The 23,125-nt window shown below is 43.6% G+C and overlaps 1 protein-coding gene across 1 annotated transcript in view; it reads right to left on the bottom strand.

Moving 5' to 3' along the window:
* Positions 1-287: 287 nt before the first annotated feature.
* Positions 288-23,125, bottom strand: part of LOC147425483 (presequence protease 1, chloroplastic/mitochondrial-like) — a 43,899-nt gene continuing 21,061 nt past the window's right edge. Inside the window, exons 2-19 of the mRNA XM_086500368.1 lie at positions 22,085-22,259; positions 21,658-21,832; positions 7,765-7,897; positions 7,595-7,665; positions 6,411-6,494; positions 6,230-6,320; positions 5,155-5,675; positions 4,887-5,051; positions 4,583-4,801; positions 4,277-4,404; positions 4,004-4,193; positions 3,318-3,401; positions 3,140-3,237; positions 2,113-2,377; positions 1,875-2,037; positions 1,553-1,733; positions 822-893; positions 288-735 (exon numbers count right to left, since the gene is read on the bottom strand). Coding sequence (XP_086356494.1) covers positions 594-735; positions 822-893; positions 1,553-1,733; positions 1,875-2,037; positions 2,113-2,377; positions 3,140-3,237; positions 3,318-3,401; positions 4,004-4,193; positions 4,277-4,404; positions 4,583-4,801; positions 4,887-5,051; positions 5,155-5,675; positions 6,230-6,320; positions 6,411-6,494; positions 7,595-7,665; positions 7,765-7,897; positions 21,658-21,832; positions 22,085-22,259 — 2,957 coding nt within the window. The 3' untranslated portion in view covers positions 288-593. The remainder of the gene's footprint in view (positions 736-821; positions 894-1,552; positions 1,734-1,874; positions 2,038-2,112; positions 2,378-3,139; positions 3,238-3,317; positions 3,402-4,003; positions 4,194-4,276; positions 4,405-4,582; positions 4,802-4,886; positions 5,052-5,154; positions 5,676-6,229; positions 6,321-6,410; positions 6,495-7,594; positions 7,666-7,764; positions 7,898-21,657; positions 21,833-22,084; positions 22,260-23,125) is intronic.

The following is a 23,125-nucleotide window of genomic DNA, read 5'->3' as shown; positions in this document are numbered from 1 at the left end:
AATCTAAGTAGAGAGGAGGCCTTGGGCACACTTATAGGGCCCTTGGCCAAACTCAAAAGCAATACACAAAAAGTTGCACTTCCAAAAGTCCCTTGCTGCAAAAGCAAGCGCCCCATGGGCTATCCATACGCTTTGCCTCTCAGCAATTTTCTATATTTAATTCTAGTTAGAAAAAAAAATGAGAGTTACTTATTTATTACAAAACACCTAAATTTTGTCACATTTACTTTCTACGAGCTAGAACCTTTTCAAGAAAATACACATCTGCATAGAACGGATACAGAATCAAGCAGAATGTAGCCGCCTTCTCTCTCTTTTCATAGAGACGCTTTTCTCAATAGCAAATTGTGGACAAAAAACTTACACCCACCTTCCAATGGCAGCAGGCGAGACGCTATGATGTCAAAATCTTTCAAGAATGATTGATGCTCAATAAACTATACAATCATGCTGCCCTGATGTATGCTATACAATATGGTGATGATAGGCAGGCAATGGTGAGTACTTGGGACTCCAGTCCTCAGCATTGAGGCGGCGATTGTGTAACGTCGCCTAGAGTCAAAAAATAAATACCCTAGCCAAGAATAGCTTCTTTATAAAACCTTCCTGACATTGAGCAGACCAGGTCTTGATTTGTTTGCAGTGGCAATGTCATCTTCGGAGGCGACTGCTACAACCACACTTTTGGACTTGCTGGCCTCCAGAACATCCGCAAACTTTTTGAAATCACTCAACCTGTCAACAAGGGTCAACAAACTCCTGCTCAGCATAAGCTCATGATCAAAGAATTGATTATTACAAAACGAGGATAACATCTTTACTTTGTGGACAAGATTTCTTCCCTCCTCTGTTTTCGCTCTTCCTCAGTGATTCCAAGTTGATATCGAACCATGCTGCAAATGCCAAAAAAAACAATCTCATAATCTTGATTCATTAAAAAACTAAAGTCAGAAATCTTCGAGAAATATTGTTGTTTGAAGATTCCCAAGTTGATACAACCACCGGATATGATGCAAAACTAATTCACATCCAGCTTTGTCTCAAATCCATTTCAATAGCTCCTAATTTCATAGAATGAAACTATCATTCAAGATGAAATCTCATTGAATGAAATTTTCTATCTTCAGGCATTCTAATTAGCTCTCTCAAAAAAAAATATATATATATATATATATATATATCACACAGTGTGTGCTCCTCTTGATCATTGTTTTCAAAATTGCCTCCTCAACCACAGTTAACAAAGACATAGCGGCTAATTGCAATCAACATTGCTAGGAGCTTTCCTTCAAGATCATGAACAAGGTTGAAGGTGTTCACCTCGACAATCCTATAAACACGCTATCAAAGACTCCGCACACAAGTACACAAATACACATTCAAGCATACAATGCACCCAAGCACAGACGCGTGCACACACATTGGTGTACATTTCATTGGTCAGCTGGCAATATTAATATTGAACAGACTCTTCACAATACAATGGAGAACCAACCAACAGTGGTCACCCCGCAAATCTCTTCCATACAATAAGGTGTCATGCTGAACCAACCTCGTGTATCCTTTCGCATCAGGAAGCTGGTAAGAATCAACATCGCCAATTGTGCCAATTATTGCTTTTGTCAAGGAATCATCGTCGAGCTCCAATTCCCTCAAGAATTCGACTGTTTTATCGTATATGTCCAAAGTCTCCAAAAGATTTGGATCTCGATAAGACAGAAATGAAAAAACCCCTGCCAGTTAATACACGATTGTGTTTAGCCATCACTACCTTTAGCCTCAAGTATTCATTACCACAGTACCCGTTCAAAACTCATAGACCGTTTTTACAGTCAGCCATTCAGGACAAGGGCATGAACAAGAAGGATAGAAACCTGAATGTGAATCGAAATCACAAAAACCACCATAAGCACCTCCACTCACTCGGACACGATCCCACAGCCATGTATTGCCAATGTATTTTGATATAACATATGCACTGCCATTCAACTGATAGCCAGTATCATAGATGTTTGAAGCTTTGCCGACGTAATTGACCTGTACTTGGCACCAACAGCACTAAATCAGACTTCCAGAGAAGCCCTTCTCATAAAAATTTTGCCAACCACATACCTGGGTGGGTACAGCCAGACCCTCATTAGACCATTCCAAGCATGAATTCCAGCATTCCACTTTAGAAAGTTCGCCTGCTGGTAAAGCATCAAGAAGTGAAGTAACATGGGTCTCTGCCCTTGTTATTAGTTTGCTCTCTGCTGTTAAATTCACCAACGAGCGTTGTCTGGAAAGAAAACTGGTGCGTATTTGATTAAGTGACTCTGATACAGATGGCCAATCGCTATCAACTTGCTTCTCCAGGGTCTGCAAGTAATCAAAATAACTGCAAAAGAAACTGTTTTTCAGTTAACATCAGAAAATAAAAAATAAGTGACATGACTGTGCCCAAAGACGACTAATTATAGAAATAAAATCTCTCAAAAGTAGGGGATGTCTTTCCGCCCAAAAGCCAATGTGAATACTGGCAGGTGAAAAGCTGTGGCTATGACAAGAGAGGTACAATAGCAAAGCCACACTCTGAACATGTGTGATATCGAAATAGGTGATGATTGATCTGGCAACCTTACACAGTGTTGCCAAGAAACGTGTTTCTTCACTCATGGAACGTACGAAACTTTTCAGAAACGTTTCTGTATGAGTTTGGACGTTTCAAAGGTAAAGTCAAGGCTCGTAAGTTTTCGCACGTTTCGGTCATGAAATCCTCAATGTCATGAATGTGGCTTCTGTCTTGCTTCTAATGATGAAAGTTAGTCCTATTCTCCCTCTTTTTCATGTCTAATTGTAAGGTAATGCTTAAAACATAGATCTCAGCTTATACCACTTAAACTTACGTGCATTTCTTTAGTTTGCACAAAACTTCTGTTTTGGCGTTTCTTTCTCAGACAAAACCGTTTCGAAACTTCTGAAACTCATTTCAAACGAAACGTTTCGAAACTCCGTGGCAGCTATGCTTACACAGATCTTCAAATGTTGAAGTGTATAAGGTACATGCAAGCGTGCATCCACACTCAGCCATGAAAAGTTGTCGGTGACTTATTGCTCCCACTAAATTTAGCACCATGTGGCCCACTTAAATCCTCCATACCTTAAACCTCCCATTTGCTCAGACACCCAACCAGCTATATTCATTTTTGCATCCATTCTTGATGCTGCAATGCTGTGCCCACGACCTCTCATAGCACTCTGTTTAAAACAAAATCAGTATTAACCTCAAGCTCTGAAAGACAATTTTCAAATCTAATAAATTCTGGGCAAAAATATACCTCCATGCGCGCCTTGCTTTGGCAAACAAATTGCTTAAAACGTTGCTGGTCCGTAAACTGGACATCTTGAAGCAGTATCCTTATCTGCTCAGAAGAGAAATAAAATTGTTGCATGTTTCAATGCGCTACAGGCAAATATTAATTTGACAATAAACATAAAACAGCACTTTCAATAGCATGTAGAAAAGGCTATTTCCATGTTTAGCACTGGGTAGTTATTGAGTATTCCAAAAAAACACCTCGTATTTCTTGCTTCATGTTAAATGGAGCCTCTGCAGACAGACGTCTTATCTACACTCGCAGGGACTTCTTTATGATATGAATGACAGTCTTTCCTTTTTGACAGGAAAGGCATCTCCTTAAATGCAATCTCAAACACCAGGAAGAGGAACAGAATGGAGCATCAATTGTTGATGAAATACTCAGAAACAGAAAACTTATCAGCCAATCAAACAACAAGGAAGAAAAAGGAAAGAGAGAACTGATTTCCCTGCCATTCACAGAACTAATTGCTTGAACCTCTGATAAAATCCAGCCATAACCAGGATATCAATTGTTCTTTCAACAAGGTCAAATAATTTTTTTTAAAGGAAGCCATGCTTTCAATTCACAAAGGCAAAAATATGTACATTCATTTGTCTTTTGACAACTAGAGCAGTGCATACAAGTCAAACAGATGCACATACCAGATCAAACAGCTCTTGAATCTGGGAAGACATAGCCTTTCCTCTGACAACAATATGACTGCAAGGCTCTTTCTTACCCCTTCTTGCTGATGTGCTCGGGAAAATACTTATGCCACCTGTCTTTCTTCCTATAAGCTGATTCAACTGAACAAAATCCATGTCCTTCGTCCCCATCTCCATCACAGATTGACTGCACACATCAGATATTACATACTCCTTGCTCCAAGATCCATCATTAGTACCCATTTGGCTTACTTAGCAGAAATTACTTACCAGAACAATGGAACTAGTGGTAAAAGTTTTGAATCTACAGAACTCATATCAAATGCTAGGTCGGCATAAAGGACATCATTGGTGAATAGGTCATGACGCAGAACAGTTGTACCATTGATGTCACCAACCTGCAAAGAACAAGCACAAATCACTAGATCATTGTACAAGGGTGGCAACATGGACATTTAGCAGGTAGCAAAGCAGAGAATTTTGAAGCTCGCCAGAGGAAAGTTAAACACAATCGCAAAGAGACAAACTGCAAAACAGTACTTTTTAGTCCAAAGAGAGAAGAATTGAGGAACTTACATCCATTGGGATTTGTGTGGGTTCGCTGGGTATGTCTTTTAAGGAAAGGCTTGGTACAGTGGCAAGAGCTTCTGGTGGATCAGGAGTTTCTTGCTTCAAACGGAGCTCCTCAGTTGCTCGAACTAGCTCTGCCAGGTCCTCCTTGGTCATACTGGCCTTCAGCTTTTGTAATAGCTCCTTTTCCTCAGTTTCACTAGCACTGCCCTTTTCTGGATCAGGCTGCAAAGTTTGCAAGGTCCGATTTTAAGATAACCACAGAAATGCATAATACATGAAATAAGCTTTACAACCATAAAGTCACCACCTGCAACATGACAGTCACTTTGTGGGCATTGTCCAGTAAAAAATTTTGGATCAAAGGAGAGAAGACAGCCTTGGCCCCCTCGTTAGCAATCCTAGCTTTCAGATTTTCCAGAGGCTTTGCAAATCTAAGAGGTTCAAATGGATCCCTGCCATACAGCCAATTTCCCTAAACATAAAAAAAAGCCACAAAGCAAACCATACTTCAATTAGAACTTCCTAGATGAAGTAATGGCTAAGAGAGAACTGAAATAACCAGCAAAAGGCCCTACCATGGCACGCAGCATGAGTGATAAGCCACGGGGGAATGACCCAGTATTGTTTTCTCTCAAAGAAAACTCAATGGTATTCATGGAGGCCTCAACAGCTTCAGGCGTAAAACCTTCATCAGCAAGTTCTTTTAGCTTGCTTATAATGAGATCCTCAATTTTTCCAACATTCTCTTCAGAAACATTCTTCAAACCCAAGCTAAACTGAGCTTGAAGCAGATCATCATCAAGCCCACCACCTACGATAGCGTCACCAAGCCCACTCTCTAGCAATGCTTTGCGCAAAGGTGCTGCAGGTGTCCCCAGCATCAGGTGATCAAGAAAACCCAGAGCCAGTTCCGTTTCCATGTCAAGTGGTGAGTCAGCAAGCAGCCAATTCACACATACCATGTGCTTCTTTTTCAGATCACCCATTTCACCAGCAGCATACTTTTCAACTACTGTTTTGGGCTCTGAAAAAAGCTTTTGAACTGACACTTCTGATTCTCTAGCTGCTTCATTTGCTTCGAACTCGTCCAAATATGCTGTCAAAGTTGCAAACGTCAACTATTACTTCATACAAGCATAGATCTCACAAAGCATTCATCACTGAGGTCAAATCAGTATTTAATACAAAAGGAAGCTCAGTCAAATCAAGAAAGAAAGCCACTGGGTATTAAGGTTACAAAAAAAGGGCAAATAAAATTATTATTGCACATACTCATTGAGTTCCCACAGAACCAGAGAGCTGATGTAAACTCTCACAAAACCAAGACACCATGTTGACGACATAAGCACTATAAAAAGTTACTCATACCACCATCTATGTCAAACCAAACTCTAGAATTCTGTTCAGGTTAAAATGAACAGAAAAGAAAATCAGCAGCTAACCTAGCGGGTGACATACATACACACAAACGTCACCTAAAACAATGATGGATGTGATACAGCAGTAGAGACAAGACCATAATGGAGAGAATTAAGTGAAGAATTTACTCCTCAATTCCATTTTGAGCACTTTCTTCATGGGAATGCCTAAAACTGGAAGTTACTGTGCTGTTCTTATCAATTCTTACAAAGGCAAAGAAAAACTACCCACCACTTATTAACCGCAGCCGTTCATTTGGGTCATCATCTCCATAGAACCAGATGCGAGCATTGCTTGGATGATAAAACTTTCTATGAAACTCCTGAAAATTTTTGAGCAAAGCCCAGCATCAATGAGATGTGCTATAACAAGAGAAAAAACTTGAGAGAAAACAATGTAAGTCCTTCGATACCTGGAATTCCTCAAAAGAAAGCTTAGGAATGACAGCAGGATCTCCTCCACTATCCACACCATAAGTGTTGTCAGGAAAGAGAGCCTGCACAATGTAGTAGAAATGTTAAGTAGTGTGCATTCATCTGAACTGTGCCATCTGCATGATCATAACCTTCATTTCTCCACATAAACTTTATTAACTAAAATCTAATTCCCTCTAAAACCCTTTCAAGCATTTCAGGAAGGTTTTTGCAACTGCAAGCAAAAATGTAGAACATGCTTAGAGCTCTGACCATATTATCTTCAACAATCAGAAAAAGATGGCCACTATGCATGTTCTGGTAACGAGCTACACGACCAACACACTGCTTTTATGGGAATAGCTTTTACTGTGTATCGTTGAAAAGAAGACTAACTTATATGAGGCAAACTCCATCGTGGCAATGGTGTATTTCTCTACTGCTATGCATACTGTGTTTGTCTCAACACCGAAATGTTTTTACTTTATGAACAAGACGAGGATGGAAGAATCAAAACAGAAGCATCAAAATCTCCTTTATCTGGAAGAGATCATTCTCTCAAAAAGCCCAGAGACATAATTTCCATTCAATTTTTCAAAAAAGGCGTGTTCCAAACTTTAAACCATCCTCCAAATGTGCCACAACACTCCTACTTTTCCATTCCTTTCATTTTCTATCAATAACTTCAGACCTCAGATGCACGACCTCCAAGTATGTTCAACATGGGGGAAAAACAAGCACTTGACAAGTGTTCCAGTTGTAGTAGTAATAAGAAGCACCACTACAGGAAACTCTAAATCTCATTCCTCACAGAAGTTTTGCCTGCATATTCAGGGCACATAGAACATTGGATAGAGAGTACCACATCCAACAATTCATTATACTTAATACAGAAAGACAACAGCCCTAACCGAGTCACCTTTCCTGGGAACAATTTAAGCACAGTCTATGCAGTCTTCAAGCATCTATCTATATAGCAAGTTAGGCTAACAGACTACATTTAGGCGCCATTTTCAATAAGACACTTCATCTTTTCTACAGGTGAAAGGTGAAAACCACACCAATAACCTTAACTTTTGCATCATGATACGTTCAATCTACCATGCAACATCCAAAAACAAATAACCCTAAGTCAAGCTAACATACAAGAACAAAACAGAAGATTTCCAGTTGCTACATGCACCTGTTGTGACACGCGCCCAAGGACACTATCTGGTTGCGAGTAGACACCCTTCATCTCATTAAACACCACACCTGATGTTTTACAAAAAAAAGTTCAGAGAATACTGATTAGATCTCACAGTAGAATTTTGATTCCTGACAGGTTATAAGGACATTGCAATCTGAAAGTACCTTTGAAAGTGACTTCTTCAGAAGGGTCATTAAGTTCATGATGCCAACCCTCTTGTTGAAAGATCTGTTTGTCACTTACACACTTTGGGAAGAACACGGCATCCAGATAGACATCAACAAGATTGTAAAAGTCCTGTTCCAGAACACGCCAAACAGAATCCAGTTCAGCACATGGGTATCACAAAAGAAAACCAAGTGAACCGGCAAGAAAACCAAGGCATGCAAGGGCGTCGTGCATGTCGGGCAAAAGTGATCCGAATCCTCTGATGTAGCCTCCGTCGATGCTGTGTGGTCCTCCGCAATCGTGGGCATCTAGATCTCCCCAACTCGATCGCTCGGTCGATCAGCGTGCCTCTGGTATGAGGGGACGAGCTCTCCTATGGTAGTAGCTCCTCTGGGTGTCCAGTGTCTGCTCTAAAGAAGTCCGTGATCCGCCTTTGAGACTGGCTAGCCTCTCCCCTCATCGGGCTCTCTCTGTGTCTGCGCAGCTCGAGCAAAAACAGACCCAAGCATCTCTAATCCTCGTATCGCATGACTCTGGAGAGTGGTCCAAAGCCCTCTCTGAACAAGCAGTGGAAGCGGCCTCGCATCTCGTAGTAGACGGGGCAGTGGCATGTGTAGGCAACTCTGTCTCAGGCTCCATGTCCCACAGGAGGCATGTCCTGACCTCTGCTGGTACTCCGTTGTATTTCCCAGTCTCGATCCTCAGCTGGTGTAAAGATGTGTGTATCTGGTCAATAGCACATTGTATCCCATGAGACAAGTGGGTGTCCATGTATCTAGGCCTCGTCACAAAACCGTCCTCCATGAGCTGGAGAAGATGCTCTCTGTAGAAAGCCATCTTAGTGCCCAGCTCCTGTGTTGGCTGTATCCATGTCCTCTTGGTGTCTAGCTGAGTCAGGTCCTGACGGATGAGCCTGGTGGTCTTGGACTATGTAAGAGTCAGAGAGAGAGCACCCAATGAGTATTGGAAGGGGGGCACTCTGTCTATGCTGAATCCATGCGCCTGAAACCATGATGTCATCTCCCCATACCAGCATGCCGTATCTCCCTACATGGCTAATTGTCGAGAGGACTCAAGTGCAAGGCGAGCATATCTGTCTCTGGGAAGTTCCCACATGCGGTGTATGAAGGAGACAGATCTGGTGAGCGATTCAACCACTAGTGGGGGGGCAGCTAGCTCTGCTCGGATAATGGCACGTGGTACTGAAGCCTTGGCTCTAATGAGCCACGAGATCATAGAGACTAGTGGCTTCTCCATGTCCCCCCATCCATCAGTGTGACATGTCCTCCCGTGATGATCCAATGAAGGTCCCCAAATCTCAGCTCCATAGAGCAATGCAAAAGCCACCAGAGTATCAAAGAGCCAGAGCTTCGTTCGAGGCTCCTGAAACGAACCTGTGAACACATCCTCTCCAATCTACCCAATGTTGCACGGGCTCTGGTCAATCTAATCTCTGCTGCTCTCCTCAATGAAAATGCTGGTCCACTAAAAACCACTCCAAGGTAAGTGTAAGCATCTGTATACTCCACTGTCTCCTAGCCGTATGTGAATGCGGGCGCTGACCTCTTGATCCATTGTGGGGTGGTATTAAATACGATGACCTTGGTTTTACCAAGGTTGACAGACAAACCACTTTCATGGGAAAACCTATGGAAAGCATCCAAGTGATGTTGCATCCCCTCCGGAGAGTCGAAGATCAACACAATATCATCAGCATATAACAATAGTGGAATCCATGTCCCTGCCAGCTGTGCACCTCTATCACCATCTCTCTCAATGTAGTCAGAAACTTCATCCACATACATACCAAGTAGAGTAGGAGAGAGCGGGCAACCCTGCTTCATCCCAATAGTGGAGTGAACCGGTGTAGATAGACCCTCTGAGGTGTGTACATGCCCCCACTACTGACCTGTATAATGCCATGATCCCCCAAATGAGCTCTGTGGGTACTCCCATCTCGTGTAATCTGTGCATCAATCTAGCTCTGGGTACTGTGTCAAATGCTTTGCGGAAGTCCACAAAGCTACAATAGATCCGTCTCCCATGTGATCTGCCCTCCTCAATGATGCTCCAAGCGTCAAGATATGGTCAAGAGTAGAAAAACCTCTCTTGAACACTGCCTTCCCAGCTGCGCGTATCCGCTTCATCTCTGCCCATCTACTCAGTTGCTGCTCAAGAATGGATGCGTACAACCGTGCCAATGTGTGTCCAATCATGATGGTGCGATAATTCCCAGGCTCCATAGGGTCTCCCGACTTGAAGATAGGTACAATAGTAGATAGGCTCCAAGTATCAGGCAAGCCCTCACACATGGCACGGTTAAACATAACTGCTAGAAGCTTTGCTAGTAGATCTCTGGCATACATGAAGTGCTCAGCCACTAAGCCAGCATGATCATATGCTCTCCCAGTCCTCATTCTGTCAATGGCCTTTCTCACCATCTCAGCGGTGAAAAAAAGCACATGTGTGGGGACATGGATAGGGGGGGTCGGGAAGGGGCGGCTGTCCAGGAACTGTGTACAGAGATGACGTGTACTGGTCCCAGGCCTCTGTAGAGGTAATGGCGGGGGGGGGGGGGGGGGGGGGGGGTGGTGCCATGAAAGAGCCGCCATGCCTCACGTGAGTCTTGACTCAAGAATAGCTGGTATAGATCCTACTCTAGGCGAACCAAAAATGTCGTCTTCTTCCGCCGCACTAGGTGTCGGAAGTCAATCTGTGACTGTCTGTGACTGATGTCCCCCAAAAGCACCTCCCTCTGAAGTCTAGCTCTAGTCTCGCGGCATTCCTCATCATACCAGCTGTTCTGGGGCATGCTCCCAGAACGGTGTCTCTGCTCAGGTTGGGTGTGTGGGTATGCCTCTGCTGCTGCATCATGTAATGTCTGTGTCAATATAGTAGTAAGCTCCTCCAGAGGTCACCCTGGCTCCTCTGTTCACATGCGTCTGTAGATCCCATCTATATATACAGAGTCCGTCTCCCGCGTGAAGGTGTAACGAGTAGGGGCTGTTGCCCGTGGCCTGTGTGCTACACTAAACTGGAAAGAGATGGTCAACGACACAAGAGCATGATTCATTGCCACACCAACAGGTCTGGGTCCAACCGTGAGATCCTCGATACTAAAGATGAGACTCGGCCGTGCCATGACATAATCCACTATGTTAGCTCCATGTCTGTGTGGAAAGCATGTGAAACCCCCCGCAGCGGCCATACTCAGTATGTTCCCCATCCTGTGATAGTCTGGATAGGCCCGTCTTTGCAACATCCAGCTAGCTCTCTTAGCATCTCCTCTGAGCTATCATAAAAAATTGTCTGATGATGGGTCGTTCTAGCATTGAAGTCCCCTAGAATGATGATGTCCCCATCTCTAGATAACTTCCATATGTCATCATCCAAAATAGAAAAGGGGGACTATCCTTTGGGTGGTGCATACACTAACGTACTCGAGGGAAAGTAGCAAATAGCAATGTAAAGATATTTGTTTGTCTCTGCTCTCAATCTCACCCACATGTACCTAGCTTGCTCATCCCTACGAGCTATATGTATCAATGGCCGCAACTCCTCCCCGAATAACACTGCCACTCCTCCTGAGCCCCGCCCTCTATGCTCTGATCGTGTCTCCTGTCTACAGGCTGTTTCTCGTCTGTATCCACTAATGTAAGGCATAGACTGCCTAGGGGCCTGATGTGTCTCAGAGTAGAAGACGATGTCTCTTCCCATAAAACTATCCTCAAAAGCACCCTTATCAAGGCGCATAGATCCATTACAATTCCAGGTAGCAACTTTGAGTGTGGTCCCATAGGCCTCACACCGTCATTTGGAGCGTCGCTCTAATATTACCACTCTTCCATCTCGGTAAAAGGCAATCTTACCTTTTTCCCTTGCCACTCTAATCTCTGGCATTACCTCCTGCATGTGAGCAATCTATGAGAGGGTAAGGTCATCCCCAAGAAAGATGCCCGTTTCCTTTAGAGTTGGTCCCTTCTTCAAAAAGTCCTTCGCTCCCATTTTTCTTGCTGCCCACTCTCCAAGCTCTTGAGTGCATAGGCTCATAAACCCCCATCATAGCCATGAGTTCTTTTACCTCTTCGTCCACATTATCTTTGTCTTTAAGGCCGCAAATTCTCACATGAAGAGAGCGCACACACCTTCTTTGCTCCTCTTCTAGAGTCAGGTTAATAATGGTGGGTGTGGACGTTGTTTCCTTGCTTTTCCGTTTCTTGGCAACCTCAATCCATTTCTCGGTCTCATCTACCTTCTGTTGAGTCTTTATAATAACGTCCACCCAAGAGGTCGTCATTTCTTTGTGCTGTTCTTCCCCCTCTTTGATATCTCGTACTTGCTCTTTGATCATGTTGAGCTCTTCTATTACTGAAGGTTGCAATTCTCCTTCTTCAAGTGTATTTCGTGATCGTGCCTCAGCGAGCTCCCTCTTGAGTGATGCAATCTCTTCGTCATGGGCCGTCACACGATCTCCAAGTGTAGTTATCTTGCTTTCTTGGGCCAACATGCGTTCTTCAAGCATTTTTATTGTGCCCAATAGGTTGCGGTTGATCTTGTTAATGGTTTCGGTCATTTCTTCCTTGCACTTTTGAACTGCATCCTCTAAGGGGTCGGGCTTATCATTCTTTTGCCTCATGCTTGGTCGCTCCCAAAAATGAGAGGAAATTTGCGACGGTAGTAGGAGACCACACTACACGCACTACATTATGCATACATATTCTCCCACATTAAGCATACATGGCATACATTTGCATTTCCTACAATTTCTGCAAATCAGAACAAAGTCTCCCTTTCTGCAGCTGCAAATTCTACAATTTCCGAATTTTCTATAAATTTCTAAATTTTGCGCTCTCTATTTTCTGTAATTTCTGTTTTCCTGCAGGGCTGAAAAAACTGTTTTGAAACTCTGTTTTCTGAGAACGTCTTCAAAAGGCCAAAATGACATATAAGACCAAAAGGTTACATGTGGTGAATCTAATACCAGGTCTTGGTACAAAAAGTACAAAGAACTGAAAAGAAAATAGTGGGTAGGGGTGGGGTGAAATCTAATACAAAGGGTGAGCTGATACAATGGTGTCACGTGACACATCCAACCCTATGTGTCTGTGGACAAGCTACAGCATGATCAGAGTTCAGTCAGTTCAGTCAGTCTAGATTAGAAGTGATCAGGCACTTTTGTGAGTCTATTCGTAGACCGTGCATGCCCAGTCGCTTAGTGTAGATGCATATCCTCTGGTTGCACACAGCATGATCATCAGAATTCCCATCAAAATCCATTAGAATCAGTTAGGAGATTTTTTTCCAGTGCATTTAGCCTATTTTCCCTATTTTTGACATTTTTCACTTCTTATTTTTAAGTGACTTTCCAACAAAAGTAGGTAGGGCAATTTTGCTAAGAAAATATCAAGTTAGCACTTTCTGGCAGAAGAGGCAGCAGGAGCTCCCCGCTCAACAGGCATCTTCTCAGCAAGAACCCCGCAGTACCCCCAAGCTTGTCGTTTTCCATCCCCTACAGCTAGCGTTTTTGGTCTTCATCAGCACCTCCCCCTAGCCTTGGCGATTTCAGCCCTGATCATCGCCAACACCCCCACAACCCCAGCCTTTTGCTAACGCTACACAAGGACATCAGCGTTTTCTATTTTCAGCCAATTCTGCAGCAGATAGTTAGCGTTTTCAGCATGCATGAGCAGCAGCAGATTCAGCCATAGAGATTTGCAGAGTATCGCCATTTTCAGCCTCAGAAACGCAGCCAAAACAGTCATTTTCAGCCACCCAAAAACAGTCCCAGATTTTCAGCCATAACGTTTTTTTGGACAGCAGATAGAAGACCGCAGATTTCAGCCCTTAAGTCGTCGTAGTCATCCCCGTCGTCGTCACCGACATAGTCCCAAGTTGCATCAATTCCATGCATCATTATTGTACCACTTTGTGCAATCAATAGTAGACCACTCTCGACGACGAGAGTGGGGCCTTTGGAGGAGGGTTTTACAACGTCTCTGGTGTCGTATCTCTCTTCTCTCTATCTCTCAGTCTCATTCAATTGCACGCACAGTGTCGATTCACTTTCTTTGTGATCATAGCATTCTCTCATTAAGAACGAAAGGCTCTACCTTCCATAAGAACGAAAAGGAACCTTGAGCATAGTTCGGAGCACTCATCTTGAGCAAAGCGCAAACATTCATTCTCCTGCACCTAACAAATGGAGCTCTCTGACAGTCGAGGCATCATATACATATACATCAGTATCCCGCACAGCTCCTATGTCGCGCCAGTATGGTATAGATCCTCTGTCGGAGTCTGCATCGATATCGAGAGGGCCCTCTCATCCGTGGGCAACGGGACCGCCCCAACTCTATCGCCCGATCAAGCAGTATGCCTCTGGTACCTCTGGTGTTGTTATGCTGTGGGGGTTGCTCAAACTCCTCTGTCTGTGACTGAAAGAAATCTGTGATCTTCCACTGTCGCTGGATCTCTCTCATTGTGCCCCTCTTCGAGAGGTCCTCTCTGTGTTTGCGAATCTCCAGCAAGTATAATCCAAGGCATCTCTGATTCTGGTATCTCATGACTATAGAAAGTGGCTCAAAACCCTCTTTGAATAGACAATGAAAGCGGCCTCGCATCTCATAGTATACTGGGCAATGACATATGTTATGTAGCTCTGTCTCTTGCTCTATTTGGCACACCTGACAAATCCTGGACTCAGCAGGTACTCCTCTAAATTTGCACGTCTCGATCTCTAGCTTATGTGAGGATGTGCGTATCTGACCAATAGCATATCGTATCCTGTGGGATAGATGAGTATCCATGTATCTTGGTCTGATCACAAAACCATCCTCCGTGAGTTGGAGAAGATGCTCTCTATAGAAAGTCATTTTCGTACTTGGTTCATGTGTAGGTTGTATCCATGTCCTCTTCGTATCCAACTGAATCAAGTCCTATCTGATGAGCCTGGTAATCTCTGCCCTTGTGAGGGGGATGGAGGATGCATCGAGAGAGTACTGAAATGGGGGTAGCCGGTCCATACTAAAGCCATGTAACTGAAACCAAGATGCCATCTTTACATACCAACATGCTCTATCTCCCTACAATGCCAGCTGTCGCGAAGACTCTAGTGCTAATCGAGCATATTTGTCTCTAGGGAGAGCCCAAGTGCTATGCATAAATGAAATTGATCAAGTGAGTACCTCCACTACCAATGGAGGAGCAGCGAGCTCCACCCTAACAATGTCATGTGGTATTGAGGCCTTGGCCCTAATCATCCGAGAAATCATAGACACCAATGGCTTCTCCATACATCTCCATCCATTAGTATTGCCAGCTCTGCTATGATGATCAACTGAGGGGCCCCATATCTCCACTCCGTACAGCATGGCCGAAGTGACCAAAGTGTCAAAGAGCCAAAGCTTTGTCCGAGGTTCCTGGAACTGAACCTGCGAACATATCCTCTCAAGTCTCCCCAATGCTGCATAGGCTCTCGTCAATCGCGTATTTGCTGCACGCCTCGAGAAAAATACCGGACCACTGAAAACCGCCCTTAGATAAGTGTATGTATCTACATACTCCACAGTCTCTCGATCATATGTAGAAGTGGGGGCGGACCTCCTTACCCACTACGCCGTGGTGTTAAACACCATTACCTTAGTCTTACCAAGGTTCACAGACAATCCATTGTCGCGTGCAAATACATGCAGTGCATCCAAATGACGTTGCATCCATTCTGGAGAATCGGAGATCAGCACAATATCATCAGCATATAATAGCAACGGAATCCATGTCCTTGCAAGCTGAGCACCTCTATCACCCTCTGTATGTACATAATCTGAAAACTCATCTACATATATCCCAAAGAGAGTCGGAGATAGGGGACAACCCTGCTTTATCCCAATGGTGGAGTGAACCATATCGGACATGCCCTGAGTAGTGCGTACCTATCCTACCACTGTCCTGTATAAAGCCAAGATCCCCCAGATCAGCTCTATGGGCACCCCCATGTCTTGCAATCTACGTATGAGTCTGGCTCGTGGCACTGTATCAAAGGCTTTGCAGAAATCCACAAAGCTACAATATATCCTCCTGCCATGGTGTCTACCCTCCTCAATAATGGCTCTGAGTGTCAAAATCTGGTCAAGAGTGGAGAAACCTCTTCTGAACCATGCATGTCCTGCTTCCCGTATGCCCTCTCTCTCTCTGCCCATCCACTTAACTCATGCGAGAGAGAGAGAGAGAGAGAGAGAGAGAGAGAGAGAGAGAGAGAGAGAGAGACGACACGGCATGTCACGCCCCAACCACCCTCAAGGGCCCCCTTGCTCTGTTGCCAGAGCAAGTACTTGCTTTATTACTTGCACAATGCTTATACAATGATCCTAGATGCTGAGATGCCGATGGGTACTTGCTAGAGATGCTTGGTATTGCTGAGATACTAAAGGGTACTGTTGTAGATGCTGAGAGGTACTGTGGTGGATGATTGGTACTTGAGAGGCTAAGTGTTGGGTATTGCACGTACTTTGGTACTTGGTGATGCGGGTATTGAAGGCGCTTAGTACGGATGGTGCTGCAAGGCTATGGGCTGAATACTGCGGGGACTTTGGTGGTTCTACGGGTACTTGGGTACTGCTGAAATGCTGAGGCTGAATGCTGAAATTACTAACACTAATGGGTGAAGTTTGAAACTTGCTGATAATATGGTGTGGGAACCTTCATGCCGAAAACGCTGATCTGCTGCTGAATTGGGCTGAAAACGCTGAGGGGCTGTAGATGGCGAGTCTATGATGGTGCTGAAATACGCTAAGGTGCTGGGGCTGGATCTGCGATGGAGCGGCCAGGCTATGGCTGAAAACTGAAAACGCTGATGCTGATGGGTTGATCTGGTGCAAAAACGCCAGAGAGGCTAAGCAACTGGTGCTGTTGTACTGACTTTTGGTTCTGCTGCTTCTTCTTCCTTCTTGCCCTGAGAGAAACGCTCCCAGGCCACCTATAAAGCGATCTCCATGTTGGGTCAGGCAACAATTCAGAGCCTCCACGATTTTATACATATACCTAGATGACTCCAGGATAAGCCAAGATTCACCCTCCACGATTTTAGACAAATAAAGCTAAAATGTCACTTATGAATAAAATGACCTAAGGGGCGGTTCACATGAGACTTAAGAGATGGTTCACATGCCTATATGCCAATTGATTGTACTGTGCAAGAAAGGGTATGCAAATATGACCTGCCTCGGCATGCACATCCTGCTAGAGGCTCACAAAGTGCCATTCTAGGTCCTAAGCTAAACTAAGACTGACGCTAGACTGTAGCAGTAGCTTGTCCATGTGGCGCAAGTGCAATGTGCACGTGACATTAAAAGGGCGCAAACACAAAAACTCATAGCTGGTCAAGAGTGTTCCAATTCATAGAAGCTACGGTGTGATATTTCCCGCGCACTAGATGTATTTTTCGTGGATAAAAATAATATACAATGGTTTACATTTTCTTACAAATAGTAAGTGTAGGTAACCCACTTGAAGATCTAGTTTTACACATAATTTGATTGAAAATTAAAAGGTGTAAAGATTAAAGTACTCTCAAAACTCAATGCTCAAGACTTGACAGAGAGATTTACACAAAAAGTCTCTTTGCCATTCACAATAAATAACAGAACTTAATAAAAGGCCGGGCCTCGGACTTGTCAAAGGGTCCACGTTTTTTCTCAAGAATGTTTCAAAGCAAGGAGTCGTGTACGTACGCGTACGCAACTGGTCCAATTTGCTAGTCTTGAATAACACAGGACAACTTCTCATACCTTCTTATTCAGCTACACAATCGATTTCACTTTACAAAATCTCCTAGTTACAAACTTACAAGCTAATAAGTTTGGATAGAGGAGGTAAAGAGGAGCAAGGGGATGCCTTCTTTAGACAAAATTGTGGGAAAGTGAGGGAGGAAAGGGGTGAAATGGGGCACAAAGACGATTTTTCATTGAATAGCGGATACATGGCTACTTGCCTTTATAGCCATTCAATTTTCTCTTTCAATTGAGGCTCTAGCACCATAGTAACAGGGAATGGCCGTTTTCAGGTCTCCGTTCCTCGTTCCCATTCCAAGTTCCCGTTCCGAATCCCCGTTCCGTGTTTCAAACGTGAGTACTCGTAACAGGGAATGGCATTTTGTTCCACGTTCCCGTTCCGCGTTCCCGTTCATCAGCACTTGTCACATCACCAAATCACACACACTGCAGTCTGCAGCTGACATCCCAACAATCACTTAATAATGAGGAGACTCTAATAATCACACCTCATGTGCTTGTGAGAAAAAAGAAATACCGCAATGGCAATCAGTTCTAGTCCATTACTCTCCAAGTGGCACTCTAGCCTCTATTGTTCCATTTGTATTAAAAGTGTTTTGTTGTCTTCTAGTTTTCTCTTCATAAAGGCGTGAGTTTGTTGTAGAGACTTCGGGTTTCACCGCTAGCAATTTTTGTGCTAAGGGTTCTAGCAAGCCCCTCTATATCCTATTTGGGAATTGAGATGTGCACCTCCCAATTTTGTTGGACCCATAGAAAGCAAGTGCAGATAAAACTAAATAAAATGCATCAATACTCGTTCATGCACAATAAGTCATGTACACATTTTTGCAATTCAACATTGAGTGCCTCTTTCTCGTTTCTCTAATAGTTACTAGTCATTGCTCTAACAAGGCCTCAATGACTAGTGACTAATGTGAAGGAGCGAAATGACTTTTGTGTGCAAGCGATGGAGATTCGAAAAACACAGGCGAGAGAGAGCTTGAGAGAGAGGTCGATGCAGGTAATTTTTGGTTGTGTGTTGTGTGCACACGTTTAAATGTTATCTTTTATTATTTAAGGGTACATGTTATAAGGGTCACTTAAGTGACCCAAGGGGTCGTTCACACCCAAAGTATTAGTGAGTAAAATATAATACATGAGAGAGGTGGCCAGAGGTCCTTTAGACCCAACAACCTCCCACTTAAAGGCCCAATGTGGAACCTTTAAGTAACTCCCACTAAGTGTAAGCAATGTTGATGTTGTGTATTAGCAAGACACTTAGTGAGAACATCTGCAAGGTTATCCTCTGTTCTGACCTTTGTCAGTGTGACAAAACCATCATCAAATACCTATCGTATAAAATGGTACCGAACATCTATGTGTTTGATACGAGCATGAAACATGGCATTCTTAGCCAGGCAAACAGCACTCTGACTATCACAACCAAGCATTGGAGCATGTGCATGAAGACCAAAAGTCCTCACAAGACGACCAAGCCAAATGGCTTCTTTCGAAGCTTCTGTGACTGAAATATATTCAGCCTCTGTAGTGCTCAGTGCAACAATCTTCTGCAGTCTTGAACACCAAGAAATAGCTTCACCAGCCAAGGTAAAGACATAACCACTGGTAGATTTCCAAGTGTCAAGATCTCCTGCCATGTCCAAATCACAGACTCCCGCACTGACAATGTACCCTTTCCATTACATATGCATGTGTCAAGTACCTGAAAATGCTCTTCACTGCCTCCCAATGTGGTTTGCAACGATTAGACATAAACTTGCTAACAACTCCCACTGCATAAGCAATGTCGGTCGTGTAGCAACCAAGGCATACATCAAAGAACCACACGCTGATGCATAAGGAATGCTTTTCATAGCGTGGGCAGCTGCATCATCTTTTGGTCAATCATGCTTGCTAAGTTTTGTGTGTGGTGGTAAAGGCACACCAAGAGGCTCAGCATCAACCATATTAAATCTCTTAAGCACTTTCTTAATGTACTTGTCTTGAGAAAGGAATAAAGGATGCTTCTTTCTATCCCTTCCAATGCACATACCCGAAATATGTTTAGCTGTACCCAAATCTTTCATAAAGAAAACTGAATTCAGCTCCTTTTTCAAAGCATTCGAAGTTTCCTTATGCTTGCTTGCACTCAGCATATCGACCACATATAGGACTAGCACAATTAAGACTACCATCAGGAGCCTTTTTAGTGTGAACGCAGTGATCTGCATGACTGCGTTTGAACCCATGGTTAAGCATAAAAGTATCAAACTTCTTGTACCACTGTCTAGGGGCTTGTTTCAGCCCATACAAGCTGAGTTTTAGTTTGCATACCAAATGCTCCTTCCATGGAATGACAAAGCCCTCGGGCTGCTGCATGTACAACTCCTCATCCAAGTCACCATGTAAGAAAGCCGTGATCGCATCCATTTGATCCAACTCCAAATCCAAGATAGCACATAAAGCAAACAAAAAACACAGTGTAGTCATCTTCACCACAAGTGAAAAGATTTCTTGGAAGCCTATGCCTTTCTTCTGTGCATAACCCTTGGCAACCAAACGTGCTTTGTACTTGGTTTGTCATCTACACATATGACCTTAAAAACCCACTCGTAAGGAATAGCTTTTCTACCTTTGGCCAAAGGCACAAGCTCCCACGTATTATTTGCACAATGCATACATTGATTGCATCTCAAATTGCATAGCAAGCCCCCACTTACTTTTGTCTTCACAAGACTCTGCCTCTTTGAATGTAAGAGGCTCACCCTCATCAGTCAACAAAATGCAATCCATAGATGGCTGAAACCTCTTTGGTTGCCTTCTAACACGTGTAGACCTTCTCCCCAATGAGAAGCTTCAAACTGCACCATTTGATAAGTACTTTGTCCTTTGAATCGCTTGCAACACACCATCAATTGGCGGCTGATTTAAAGCATTACCTCGCTGCTGTAACTCATTTTCAGCAAGCTGGTCATGTCTTATAATCCCATTTTGTGCACCTATTTGCTGTCCATTCTCTTCTGGCTATTGCATAATGGGTTGCAACTTGCTGCTCATTTTCAACATTAGAAGAAATCGGATTTTCAGCCAAAGGTGGCTTTATGGCTGGCTGATCAAGCCGAAACTTGACCTTCTTCTTGTCAATGTCTACATGTGTAGCATTTTTCAGCAACTTAATCTCATTGAAAACTACATCTCGGCTACGTATTATCTTCTTGTATTGAGGTATCCAAACTCAGTAACCAATCTTAGCAAGGTTGACTATAAACTGGCTCTTCCTCCGGATGTTAGTGTACATCCAGTGTTTCATGACAGCCGCCGTTGTTGTGCCTATTGAGAAAAATGTATGGCAAGATATGGAAACTAAGTATATTCCTCGAGAACCAAAGCTGTTTTAGATCATCGTGCCTGTCATTCGCGCCAAAAAGCTTATGACGAGTACCTAATTAAATGAAAGGGTCAATCTGAAACTACTTGGGAATCGGTTAATGCTTTCCAAGCTCAATATCCCCACTTCATTGATGAGAACATCAATGGTTCTTAAGGGGGGAAGTATGTTATGCGCCACTTACAGGAGAGGGGATCTAGCCTACACGCCGTCGGGATGAACGTCCAGTGTCCGAGCGGACGTAGTGTGAACCCAACCAATGTGGTTGGCCATTATTATAAAAGGGAGGCCAAGGCCTCATTTGTAGTTATCGAACCCCATTGGCAGAGTGCCAGTGGTTAGCCCGTGAGGCTAGGAGTGGACGAGGTCACCTCGCGGAGGTGAGGCCTTGGACACTGGCCCCAGCACGGGGGTGCTACTGGATGGTGGCTATGGTCGGGTGGTTCATCCGACGCGTGTTTGTAGGCAGTCCGTGTAGCCGAGAGATCCTCTCCGCATGTTCGTTTCACTTCTGCTTATGGCTTTTCTCACATGCACCAAGGCCCTTGGTTGTGGGTTGACCACCTTTTCGCCCTCTTGGTAGGGATTCTAGAGTTAGAGAAGCACAATCGAGCAAAACAAAGAAGAGATGATTGTATATCCTCATGTAGAACTTCCAGAACAAAACAAAACCAAAAGATTCTTTTGAGTGGAAGCTTGCAGTCCTAAACCAGACAAAGGCAAAAAAAAAAAGGCACCTTTGTATTTGTTGATGCGACCGGATAGCATGTGCGATCTGGGTAAGTGAAGGCATTTAAGAAGGTATGGAGACTACCCTTCAAGAGTTCTACAAAAGGTTCCTTAAGAGGGTATTTTCTGGACCCACATAAAACACTGTGCTCCAAAATGTGAGGTATTCCGGTGGAATCTTTTCTGCAACAAAACAGACACTCATTATAAAGCAGCAGCGAGAAACCATCAACAAAGTACACAAGGGCCCTTGACAACACTTTAATCATTGAGCAATCATGACTCTATCCATTCACATGTCCATTTCTGAAAAATGAACAGATATTACATATACTACAAGTCTAGTAGTAAAGGAAATTAGGTCATGTAAAAACACACTTAGGCCAGTAAAGACACTACTCAATCAAAACCAGATCTAAAGAAATGAGAACTTACGGTGGTGTCCGGAAAACAATACCAAAGACCTTATTCTCATCCTCATTGGTCACTGACATCAGCTCTGCTCCCGTTTTTTTGTGTCTGTACAGTACTGCTGTGGACTTGTATTCATCCAGAAACTGCTCCTTAACTTTTTCAAAACCAAGCTGTGTGACCAGCTCCGGGCTTGCTTCTGCAAATAATACAGTCACATGAGTACAGAAGCAAGAATTCTACTACCTTACAAAATCCAAAACATCATAAGGAATGCTACAGTGTTCCTATGCAAAAGCTTTTCTCAGATTCTCTGGGTTCATTTGAATCACTGTTGTAATCGACTCTGATATAAAACTTTTCTGATTGATAAAATTCAAATAATCAAAATAGGATGTGTGTGATTGCTGGTGTGTGTGTGTGTGTGTGTGTGTGTGTGTGTTTCTTTTTCTTTTTTTAGGGGGTGGGGGAGGGGGGGGTTTACCATCCATTTTGGCTTGCTCTCACCCTTATTGCATGAAAACTCATTTCTGGCATGCATCAAACGTACACAGCAATTTGAACTATTTCATTCTTACAAATCAAGTTTTATCCCCAAACCATACATTGTCTATTTTAGTTGATATGGCTAATATGGTACATAATGAATTTCATTCCCCATAATGAGCACACACGTGTGTGTGTGTGTGTGTGTGTGTGTGTGTGTGTGTGTGAGAGAGAGAAAGAGAGACCAGCCTCAAAACGTGAGCTTGCAGATGCCATGGTTTCCCATTTTAGGAATGTTTTTACCGATCCCCCTGCAGCATCTGCTGAGGTTCTTCATGCATGCCAACTTTTGTTGTCTAGAGTGCATTGCCTCAAGATGCTTTAGCCATGGAGGCGGATTTTACAGAAAATGAATTGCACACAGCATTGCTTGCTCTTGGACGATTGCGTTTGCCTGGTTGGGATGGTCTCACTGTGGAATTTTTTCTCTCCTTTTGGGAGCCTCTCAAAGAACCTTTACTCTACATGATGAACGTTGCGTGGGCAAAACAGAATTTGCCGATATCTCACAAAGAGGGT

The sequence above is a fragment of the Adiantum capillus-veneris genome, chromosome 25 (assembly GCF_014529385.1).
Source record: "Adiantum capillus-veneris isolate H3 chromosome 25, ASM1452938v2, whole genome shotgun sequence".
Classification (NCBI taxonomy): Eukaryota; Viridiplantae; Streptophyta; class Polypodiopsida; order Polypodiales; family Pteridaceae; genus Adiantum; species Adiantum capillus-veneris.
Note: the sequence above shows the minus strand (reverse complement) of the source record. Positions and strands in the feature narration are given on the sequence as shown.